Raw genomic sequence first — 12,406 nt, forward strand, 5'->3', positions numbered from 1 at the left:
AAAGAGAGTAATGTCTGAGTACGTTCAGTTCTGCCCAGCTGTTTGAAAATCAAATAACGTAGAGGTTTATCAGCAAAGTAAGTCATTAATTTTTCTAAGGGGACGTTTCATTATTGAATATTATATGTGTGTTTTAATGTGGGGTTTCGGTTGTGTTTTGTGGGAAACGCAGAGTTGGTCATCGTGTGTTGGGAGCAGACGATGTTGCTTCTCGTTCGAAGGAGACCACAGGATGACCTGAACAGAGAGGTTTACCCATCTCAGTCGAAGGCTGTGTCGAAGGCTGTTTATGTGTGTGAGGTTGGTGACGGAGGGTACCCCTCCGGTAGTTTCCACTGCACGGGCAGTTAGGTAATCTCGAAAGAGAAAGCGACACTCTTCGGTGAACGCTTGGTAAATACGGGGGGTTAAGGGGGGTTTCAGGTTGAGCTAGGACTTCAGCTTAACTGAAGCGTGCGAAGCGAGTTATTTTTACGAATATACCACAATTATATTGCTTTAAATAGGCGATTTTTGGGTGTTTGAGTTAAAAGTGTGGAAGTTTCTTTGTTCATTTTGAACAACGATGAAGAAGAATTTCAAACGGTAAATCTGATTGGGAAAAGCTGGTTAGGATCACTTCAAGCATACGTGAGTGTAGTACTGTGTCGAAGCGAGTACGATTTTTAATGATTTTTATCTTGTATTTTGTGGAAGTTGCTTTTGTCTTTGTGTGTAGATTTTGTGCAACGTGTTTGGTAATCAATGACCCTTCTGGTCCACCACGGCACCGCAATAGGCTTTATTTTAACAGTTTTCTTGTTTAATGAGCTATAATTTCTGCAAGAATATCTGTTCTTTCGTGCGCTTTCTACAAAGCAGCACAACACTTTGATTCGTAATGCACCACGTGCTCTAGTTCGGCCGTTTGCAAGCAGCCGACGCAGTTAGTATGTTGAAAAATTATCGCACAACCTCGTGCATTGATTAAACTTCTGTCCAGAATAGTGCATGAGTAGAGTCGAAATGCGACTCTCACTGAGATGTTTTTATGGTATGAATGCAAAGGAGATGATACTATCATTGTCTCCCACCTCCGTTTTCTGTTTTTCTTCTTGCTGTAGTTAAATTGTGCTGTGTTACATTCTCACGTAATTCTTACTTAAATATTTCTAGTCAGGCACCAGTTATGTGTAGTTACGATGTGCAACCAAATACTTAGGTACAATAGATAATCTGCGTGAAAGATAAATTCTATGGTGTTGATCTTACCCATTTCCTCCGGTTTCCAATCCTGAATTAATCAAGTTGCTTCATGCACGACATGGAGTGCTATTTATCTGGTTACTTAAAGAAATTTGCATACTTGTAATTAAACTGTTAAAGTAATTAAACTAATAATTTTCCAGCTACGTTTTTTTCTAAATGGTTAGGAAGGGCTTGGGCTAGTGACGACCCTGAATTTCTGAATTTTTATCATTATTTGTGTGAGAGAAGAAGCTAGAAATGCGAGATAACGTATATGGCTCGATGAGAAACGTCGTAAAGACAGAAATACGTTACAATATCTGCTATGCTCTGGGTTTCGCTGAAAGAAGCTTAATGACAGCTCTCTGCCTGGAAGACACCTCCGTTAGAGACGCGATCCCGGTCACTACGTATGGGAACTTTTTGAAACTATAGGGGCTGAAGCAGGAATATTCCCAGATGTCCCACAACGAATTTCACATTTTTTCAAGCGAAATTGGTGGAGAAAAAAGTGTTACATTACTTATTGAAGGCCCCTCGTATTAGACATTCTAAAATAGAAATGTGTATATATTTATTAACATCTCAACTTAATAATTACTATTAAAAACAGTCTTGTTGACGATTTATTTAACAAGGTGACCGGTTTCGACCACTACTGTGGTCATCTTCAGACCATTGAGTAGGAACCTCTTTCTGTTGGAGAATCACTACTGAAGACATTGATCACTGCTGTTCCCGTAATGCATTCAAAAGTAATCTCAACTTAATGTTTAATGCCTTTATGTAAACCTTTTTGGAGTTCTGCTCAGTGTATTAGCACTGTCTACCGTATGTACTGAATTTAGTAATAAAGTTATTGTTTGGGCGGGAAAATAGAAGGTTGAGAATAAACACTAGTGATAAAATCTAAAGTTTCTCGAGTGTAACGCTTTCGCATTGTTTCAGTATCATTCACACGTCTGCTGGAAAGGTGCAAATCTTGGCCACACCTACACTGTAGCATTGTATGTTTGACGTTATTCCGTTTGTAAGTCTGAAAAGAATTTAACGTGTGTTTTCGAAACAAACGAGGAGTCCATTTGCAGATAATCCCTTAACAATTATTTGAAAAATCGTTGTAGACAGTGTTTTTCCAGGCGACCCAGGATGAAATCTACCAGCAGTCGCAAAATTTATCTGTCATTCCAGCATTGCTTGAATTACTTAGAACTACATTCAACGCAAATGGCAATTTTTCTGTAGGAAGAAAGAATGTCTTACATCAGCTGTTGTAACAATATGTTTATTTCCAAGAAAATTACAGTCATATATTTTTGTAGGAAAAAACACGTTAAGCAGTATATAAATATCTGGGAATATATATAACAAAAGTGGACAAACATAACGGAGAAGGAGGTTTCTGTATGTGAGGAAAGTTGGAGTTGTCTTTTTGTAGCCTTTGTGTACTGAATAAGTTTCATCCATTTTATCAAAAATAAATAGCGCTACCATTTTTTTAAAAGTATGACTTTGGTAACAATACGAGTTCAACAAAGAACATAGGCGGAGTCTAAAGAAGCTCAAACGGTCTAAATAGTTCTGGCTGTCCAAACAGAAAGGAACCTTATGCAGTCTAGAATAAAACTTCAGATAACAGTCAAATGTGTAAGGTAGCGACGTGCTTTCCGTTCCAAGCCCATTACTGCTATAACAATGGTATTTACAATGCTCTCTACAGTAACACTGGAGAATGAGCCTGTAACTCTGATCGTGTGCCCTCTGCAACTTAGCAAGTTTGTGAAAAAGGGGCTAAATGTGATTTATTGTTTAATAATTATGTGTTTTAGAAGAACTCAAAGTCAGTTCAGTTGTTTGGTCCATGCTGATAAATAATTTGTGTGCCAATCAACATTAATTTAAGTTGTCACAAACTATGGAAGGCTTTGACACTAAGCATCATTCCTGGGGGAAATTATTAGAAAAGGTATAAGTTACTTAACTGACAGTTATGGTTGTGAAATGGAAAACTATACCCATTAAGGAGTGTACCCACTATTAAACCATGTAGACACTCCATTGCAGATGAGGAGGAAAAATTGCAAAGGAAGGTAAAAGTGGTTCAAGGATCAACAACATGGCTTCTTTTTTTAGTGAAGCCAACAGAAAGACGCAAAAATTGTTTACATACATACAGTATGCTGTTTGGAAATATGAAGAGGAACTAAAAATTAAGGGTTTATTGTCAGGATATCTGCAGTAATCAGAGTTCTTCAAGCTATTGGCATTTTTGCTTGTGCCTCTGAGACTTAAAGTGGCAACAAAAATAAACTGTCTCACAGCATGTGAAATAGCAATGCCGAAGCGACATGGAGGACCTTTAGTGCCTCACATTTGCTACTGGTGATAAAACAGTGGTTGATTACGTCACTGTGGATCCATACAGTGGCGTTAGTCAAATTAACCAAGTCTGAAGAAGTTCAGGCACATATAGTCTTCTTGGAGAAGCAATGAAACTGTGTTTTGGGATGTGAAAGATCTCTTTGAATTTCCTGCCATCAGGATTATCACAGACACTATGAGAGGTTTACGCCACACTGAGAAAATTTCAGGACGTAGTTGCCTGCAAATTACAAGTGTATGTCATAAAGCTGAGACCATGTTGAACAGGAAGATGTGGAAAGTTCGATTGATGCAAGGGTGTCAATTAAGGTCACAAAAGCAGAGAAACCAAGGAGGAGATAGAGAGTTAAGCCGAACTAAATAAATAAGTAAATCACAAGTGGGTGGTCAAAAGCCGTGCCGTTTAACTTACCAAAATAAAAAGAAACTAAGGGTCAAGGTTTCTGCATGATCTTCAGCTGCAAGGAAGATATTGTGCATGGTTGCCAATGTGGCTATACAGAATTGGCTGATTATGTCATGAAGGGTCACAGTAATGTATTTAAATCGGATCCCAGACTTCAGTCACAATTCACTCATTAGGACCTACATCAGATGCACAACATGATCTGCAACAGACACATGGCCATAAGTACTGAGACATTAATGATGACCATAGGTCTAACTGACCGGTGAGAAACTTGGACTGCTCACCTCAAGAAAGCAAATCCTGACTACAAAGCAATGACCATTCTCATCTTGATACTAGTTATTGTGGTCAGTGGGCTAAACTTCAATTCAGTGCCCAGTTACAGAAATGGCCGCAAAGATTCACGATATTTCGCTGTTTTCAAATGCATATGTTGAAGAGTTCAGGGAATACAGAATTTTACATTCTAGACCGCTTGGCGACTGACTCTCAATGCCAATATTCTTGAGGTGACCAAAGGTGATGATATGCGGTAGACACTGTGAACGAGGGTGATGATGTGGATGAGGATGGTGAGAGCATTGATGATAACGATAGTTGGAGGACACCAACTGGCCATTCAGAGAACCAAACATCCAGGATCTGGGGCCTCGTCACAGCTGGTGCTGAGGGGCTCGAGGCAGTCTTCTCCAGCGAGGCAGCCTGACCCTGGAGTGTGCGGAGGTCCTCGTCCACTGGCGACCCTTGGGTCTTCACTTCTTGAAGTACCAGAGCGATGCAGACTCTCCTCCGTGGCCACCATCACCACCGGACTCCTGCCATGCACTCAGGTCCACAGCTGGCAGCGAGTCGCACGGCACGATTGGGTTTCTGCAACAGTGGAATGGTAAAGTCTACTAAGGGATGAGGTCACATTTTAATTGAAAGACAGCGTATATTGGGTTTCTTAATATTATAATTATGTGTTTTGGCCCAATTATGCAATCTTCAGATCCAAAATACAAGATTGTCCTTTGACAGCAATACATTTCTTCCACTTTGAGTCACCTTGTTCCTAAACTTTTCTCTATACAATCGTTCGGTTTTACAGGCACCATACCCTGCTACTCCATACATAAAATGCAAGTCACAAATTGTGGTAATGGGTAATGGGTAACCACCAGTAATGCACTATAAATAGGGTAAACTCCACTTAGGGTATTTTACAGATGACTGCATATTCCTTCTCTAGGTAGCGCTCCATACATCTGTATATTCACTCCTCAAGCCATCATACAGTGCATGGCAGAGGGTACCATACTTCATACCATTATCATACTTCTTGTTCCATTTGCGTTCTGAGCAAGGGAAATATGATGAGTGTATACTGCTCTGCATGTGCCCTGTTCCCTCTTATCTTATTCTCACAATCCTAAAACGAGATGGATGGTGGCACCATGATGGCCCATTGTCTTCTTCGAAAGCAGGTTATCTAAATTACTTAACTCAGTGTTGAAAAAACGTCAACTTTCTTCCTATGAGTCCCATTTAGATTCTTTAAGTATTCCTGTTACAGAATGAGATTTTCACTCTGCAGCGGAGTGTGCGCTGATATGAAACTTCCTGGCAGATTTTAACTGTGTGCCGGACCGAGACTCGAACTCGGGACCTTTGCCATTCGTCAGAAAGTGCTGTACCAACTGAGCCTCCCAAGCACGACTCACGCCCCGTCTTCACAGCTTTACTTCTGCCAATACCTCGTCTCCTACCTTCCAAACTTTAAAGAAGCTCTCCTGCGAGGTTCGCAGGAAAGCTTCTGTAAAGTTTGGAAGGTAGGAGACGAGGTACTGGCACAAGTAACCCCTGTGGGCATCCCTTTTTAAGTTATCGTAATTACTTGTCTGTGTAGCAGCTGTCTTTTCCACAACTGTAGTACCACAGTTAACTGTGAAGCTGCGTTGTGAACTCGGTCATACTTGTAGTTGTAAATTCCAACAAATATAATGCATTTAATAAGTTGGTCCATCAATTGAACCCTGTGGGCACCCATTTTTTAGTTATCGTAACTGCTTTTTTGTGTAAAAGATATCTACTACATAACTTTTCCATCATAACTGTCAATGAAACCGTGGTGTAGATACTCGAATTCATGCTGTTTTTGTTTACAAGTGATAAACGTCACACAATACTCACCCATGGTTGATCTTCTCGAACGCTCGTGGCTGCATGCTCTTCACGTGATCGGAGTTGTCACACAGCAGCCTGGCCATGTTCGCTTTCCTGATTTCCTGCAGTTGGTCTGCAAGGGAACATGTGAGACAGTCAGATCATGTGTTTCACTGTCTTACCAATACAAGTCAACACATACTTAAATAATGTTGGTGTAATACTGACAAGAAAGAGTTGTAGCTAGGTTTCTATTCCACGCTACAAGCATACCTATATGAACCTCTAATTTATAACTACTAATTTTCATTGTTCCGCGAATGGAAATAATACCCCCTACCACCTACCTTAACATATACGAGGGTTATCCCAAAAGTAAGGTCTCCAATTTTTTTTGTTAGTACATAAACCTGTTTATTTCTACAATGGTTCACATCAGTTTACAGCTTGAACATTTAGCTATTTTTCGACATAACCACCATTTCTGTCGACGCATTATTGTAGACGCTGTGGCAGTTTTTGTGTGCCCATGTCACACCAGATCGCCGTCACGCTGTTCAGAAACTTATGAACCTCTTCTTTCACCTCGTCGTCGGAGCTGAATCGCTGAAACCACAGGTACTGTGAGACTCTGAAAAAACTCAAACGGGCAATTCAGAACCGGAGAAGAGGAATGTTGAGCAAGGGCGTACACATTCTCCATGACAACGCTCGCCCACACATCCTTCGGCAAACCGTTGCCCTCCTGCAACAGTTTCAGTGGAACATAATCACCCACCCACCCTATAGTCCTGACTTGGCACCCTGTTCCCTAGGTTAAAAGAACATTTGGCCGGAAAGCGATTCAGCTCCAACAACGAGGTGAAAGAAGAGGTTCATAACTTTCTGAACAGCTTGGCGGCGAGCTGATATGACATGTTGTTGTTGTGGTCTTCAGTCCTGAGACTGGTTTGATGCAGCGCTCCATGCTACTCAATCATGAGCAAGCTTCTTCATCTCCCAATACCTACTACAGCCTACATCCTTCTGAATCTGCCTAGTGTATTCATCTCTTGGTCTCCCTCTACGATTTTTACCCTCCACGCTGCCCTCCAATACTAAATTGGTGATCCCTCGATGTCTCAGAACATGTCCTACCAACCGATCCCTTCTTCTAGTCAAGTTGTGCCACAAGCTCCTCTTCTCCTCAATTCTATTCAATACCTCCTCACTAGTTATGTGATCTACCCATCTAATCTTCAGCATTCTTCTGTAGCACCACATTTCGAAAGCTTCTATTCTCTTCTTGTCTAAACTATTTATTGTCCACGTTTCACTTGCATACAAAAGGGCACACTCCATACAAATACTTTCAGAAACGATTTCCTGACATCTAAATCTATACTCGATGTTAACAAATTTTTTCTTCTTCAGAAACGCTTTCCTTGCCACTGTCAGTCTACATTTTATATCCTCTCTACTTCGACCATCATCAGTTATTTTGATCCCCAAGTAGCAAAACTCCTTCACTACTTTAATTGTCTCATTTCCTAATCTAATACCCTCAGCATCACCCGACTTAATTCGACTACATTCCATTATCCTCGTTTTGCTTTTGTTGATGTTCATCTTATATCCTCCTTTCAAGACACTGTCCATTCCGTTCAACTGCTCTTCCAAGTCCTTTGCTGTCTCTGACAGAATTACAATATCATCGGCGAACCTCAAAGGTTTTATTTCTTCTCCATGGATTTTAATACCTACTCCGAACTTTTCTTTTGTTTCATTTATTGCTTGCTCAATATACAGATTGATAGGCTACAACCCTGTCTCACTCCCTTCCCAACCACTGCTTCCCTTTCATACCCCTAGACTCTTATAACTGCCATCTGCTTTCTGTACAAATTGTAAATAGCCTTTCGCTCCCTGTATTTTACCCCTGCCACCTTTAGAATTTGAAAGAGAATATTCCATTCAACATTGTCCAAAGCTTTCTCTAAGTCTACAAATGCTAGAAACGTAGGTTTGCCTTTCTTTAATCTTTCTTCTAAGATAAGTTGTAGGGTCAGTATTGCCTCGTGTTCCAACATTTCTACGGAATCCAAACAGATCGTCCCCGAGGTCGACTTTTACCAAGTTTTCCAATTTTCTGTAAAGAATTCGCGTTAGTATTTTGCATCCGTGACTTATTAAACTGATAGTTCAGTAATTTTCACATCTGTCAACACCTGCCTTCTTTGGGATTGGAATTATTATATTATATTCTTCTTGAAGTATGAGGGTATTTCGCCTGTCTCATTCATCTTGCTCACCAGATGGTATAGTTTTGTCAGGGTTGGCTCTCCCAAGGCTGTCAGTAGTTCTAATGGAATGTTGTCTACTCCGGGGGCCTTGTTTCGACTCAGGTCTTTCAGTACTCTGACAAACTCTTTACGCAGTATCATATCTCCCATTTCATCTTCATCTACCTCCTCTTCCATTTCCATAATATTATCCTCAAGTACATCACCCTTGTATAGACCCTCTATATACTCCTTCCACCTTTCTGCTTTCCCTTCTTTGCTTAGAACTGGGTTTCTATCCGAGCTCTTGATATTCATACAAGAGGTTCTCTTTTCTCCAAAGGTCTCTTTAATTTTCCTGTAGGCAGTATCTATCTTACTCCTCATGAGATAAGCCTCTACAGCCTTTCATTTGTCCTCTAGCCATTCGTGCTTAGCCATTTTGCACTTCCTGTCGATCTCACTTTTGAGACATTTGTATTACTTTTTGCCTGCTTCATTTGCTGCATTTTTATATTTTCTCCTTTCATCAATTAAATTCAGTATTTCTTCTGTTACCCAAGGGTTTCTACTAGCCCTCGTCTTTTTACCTATTTGATCCTCTGCTGCCTTCACTATTTCATCCCTCAAAGCTACCCATTCTTGTTCTACTGTATTTCTTTCCCCCAGTCCTGTCAATTGTTCCCTTATGCTGTCCCTGAAAGTCTGTACAACCTCTGGTTCTTTCAGTTTATCCAGGTCCCATCTCCTTAAATTCCCACATTTTTGCAGTTTCTACAGTTTTAATCTACAGTTCATAACCAATAGATTGTGGTCAGAGTCCACATCTGCCCCTGGAAATGTCTTACAATTTAAAACCTGGTTCCTAAATCTCTGTCTTACCATTATATAATCTATCTGATACCTTCTAGTATCTCTAGGGTTCTTCCATGTATACAACCTTCTTTTATGATTCTTGAACCAAGTGTTGGCTATGATTAAGTTATGCTCTGCGCAAAATTCTACCAGGCGGCTTCCTCTTTCATTTCTTAGCCCCAATCGATATTCACCTACTATGTTTCCTTCTCTCCCTTTTCCTACTGACGAATTCCAGTCACCCATGACTAGTAAACTTTCGTCTCCCTTCACTATCTGAAGAATTTCTTTTATCTCGTCATACATTTCATCAATCTCTTCATCATCTGCGGAGCTAGTTGGCATATAGACTTGTAGTACTGTGGTAGGCGTGGGCTTCGTATCTATCTTGGCCACAATAATGCGTTCACTATGCTGTTTGTAGTAGCTTACCCGTACTCCTATTTTTTTATTCATTATTAAACCTACACCTGCATTACCCCTATTTGATTTTGTATTTATAACTCTGTATTCACCTGACCAAAAGTCTTGTTCCTCCAGCCACCGAACTCCAGTAATTCCCACTATATCTAACTTTAACCTATCCATTTCCCTTTTTAAATTTTCTAACCTACCTGTCCGATTAAGGGATCTGACATTCCACGCTCCGATCCGTAGAACGCCAGTTTTCTTTCTCCTGGTAACGAGATCCTCTTGAGTAGTCCCCGCCCGGAGATCCGAATGGGGGACTATTTTACCTCCGGAATATTTTACCCAAGAGGACGCCATCATCATTTAACTATACAGTAAAGCTGCATGCCCTCGGGAAAAATTACGGCTGTAGTTTCACCTTGCTTTCAGCCGTTCGCAGTACCAGCACAGCAAGACCATTTTGGTTAGTGTTACAAGGCCAGATCAGACAATCATCCAGACTGCTGCCCCTGCAACTACTGAAAAGGCTGCTGCCCCTCTTCAGGAACCACACGTTTGTCTGGCCTCTCAACAGATACCCCTCCGTTGTGGTTGCACCTACGGTACGGCTATCGGTATCGTTGAGGCACGCAAGCCTCCCCACCAACGGCAAAGTCCGTGGTTCATGGGGAGGGGTATGTCATTGGCATACAAAAACTGCCACAGCGTCTACAAAAATACATCGACAGAAATGTTGATTATGGTTAAATTTTCAAGCTGTAAACTGATAGAAACCATTGCACAAATAAAAAGGTCTATGTACTTGTAAGAAAATGGTAGACCATACTTTTGGGATTACCCTCTTACAAGTTCGTGTAAAATAAATAAATAAATAAATGGCAATTTTTGTTTTTTTGGAAAGAATTTTATTTATTCGCCTTCCAAGTAGTCCTCATCAGAGGTATTATACACTTGTTTCAGAGCATTTTCCACTTCCCGATACACTTCTGGAAATCGATCGTCGGGGCACCTTTTAGATTTCTCAGCGATGCGTTTTTTTATCTCATCTGCGGTTGTAAAACGACAGCTGTTTAAGATTTTATTTATTTTTGGGAACAGAAAAGAAGTCACACTGAGTACTGTCTGGTGAATATGAAGGCTGGGTCATCATTACGGTATTGTTTCTGTCCAAAAATTCAATAAAAAGTAACGAAGTGTGAGCAGGTGCACCATTGTGGTGCAAAAACCACGAATTGTTTCGGCACAAATCCAGGCATGTTTTTCGGATTGCTTCACGCAAAAAACTTTGAGCTATGATCCTGTGTGTGCGCGCTGCGTTTGCGTCAGTGTTTGTGAGTGTATGTTGTTTGACAAACTGCCTATTGGCTTCTGTCTCGGGTTCTTCGGCCGACGTTCATCTAATGATTTTTCTGACGTTTCGCCAGCACGAGTGGCTGGCATTGTCAAAGCTTCACCCTCCATTGCCGGTGGTGAGCTGGAGGCGAGCTCGCCACCTAGAATAACTCTGAAAATATGACAGTAGCTGAAAAGTTGGTGGAACAAATGTTGCATGGGACAACGTGGGCCATAATATGACGTTGGTTTTTTGTTGCTAGATGGGGTCGCGTCAGAGATATTAACGTCACTTTTTTTTGTAAATGGGATGCTATAGTTTGGTAGGTTATTTTCTGACAGCGGCTATCGAGACGAATCCAATGATGTGTAACAGTAAGGTGTTTGAAGGTCAAAGAAGGTCAAAAAGGTGGCATGGATGTCCATTTACAGAAAGTGTTCGAAGTAATGACCATCGATATCAAAGCATAGCTGCAATCTTCTTATCATGGATTGAGTGGTATTCCTTATCACTTCTGCACTTATAGAAGCCCATACTCTGACAATTCTCTCTCGAGTATCGTGCAAATAGTAAATATTCGTATTAATATAATGTGCCATTGACATGTAAACACCATTCGACGGTTACGCAATACAACACTAATATCATAACAAATCAAAACAAATTTTATTGTCGTTAAACAACTTAGTGTTGTAATAGATAGCGTCAAAAAATACAAGGAAAGGTACCAAAACACAATACAATACATACATACAGGTTTTTATAGGAACGGTAAGGCTGTTGTTGTTGTTGTCTTCAGTCCAGAGACTGGTTTGACGCAGCTCTCCATGCTACTCAACCCTGTGCAAGCTTCTTCATCTCCCAGTACTTACTGCAACCTACATCCTTCGGAATATGTTTAGTGTATTCATCTCTTGGTCTCCCTCTACGATTTTTACCCTCCACGCTGCCCTCCAATACTAAACTGGTGATCCCTCGATGTCTCAGAACATGTCCTACCAACCGATCCCTTCTTCTAGTCAAGTTGTGCCACAAGCTCCTCTTCTCCCCAATTCTATTCAATACCTCCTCATTAGTTACGTGATCTACCCATCTAATCTTCAGCAATCTTCTGTAGCACCACATTTCGAAAGCTTCTATTCTCTTCTTGTCTAAACTATTTATTGTCCACGTTTCACTTCCATACATGGCTACACTCCATACAAATATTTTCAGAAACGACTACCTGACAAATCTATACTCGAGGTTAACAAATTTCTCTTCTTCAGAAACGCTTTCCTTGTCATTGCCAGCCTACATTTTATATCCTCTCTAATTCGGCCATCATTAGTTATTTTGCTCCCCAAATAGCAAAAGTCATTTACTACTTTAAGCGTCTCATTT

At 40.7% G+C, this 12,406-nt stretch overlaps 1 protein-coding gene across 1 annotated transcript in view; it reads right to left on the reverse strand.

Annotated features, from left to right (window-relative positions):
- Positions 1–2,496: 2,496 nt before the first annotated feature.
- The window catches only part of LOC126109783 (peroxidase-like), a 266,678-nt gene continuing 256,768 nt past the window's right edge, over positions 2,497–12,406 (reverse strand). The window contains exons 14-15 of the mRNA XM_049914842.1: positions 6,191–6,296; positions 2,497–4,888 (exon numbers count right to left, since the gene is read on the reverse strand). Of these exons, the coding sequence (XP_049770799.1) occupies positions 4,771–4,888; positions 6,191–6,296 (224 nt within the window). The 3' untranslated portion in view covers positions 2,497–4,770. The remainder of the gene's footprint in view (positions 4,889–6,190; positions 6,297–12,406) is intronic.

This window comes from Schistocerca cancellata, chromosome 12 (assembly GCF_023864275.1).
Source record: "Schistocerca cancellata isolate TAMUIC-IGC-003103 chromosome 12, iqSchCanc2.1, whole genome shotgun sequence".
Taxonomy (NCBI): domain Eukaryota; kingdom Metazoa; phylum Arthropoda; class Insecta; order Orthoptera; family Acrididae; genus Schistocerca; species Schistocerca cancellata.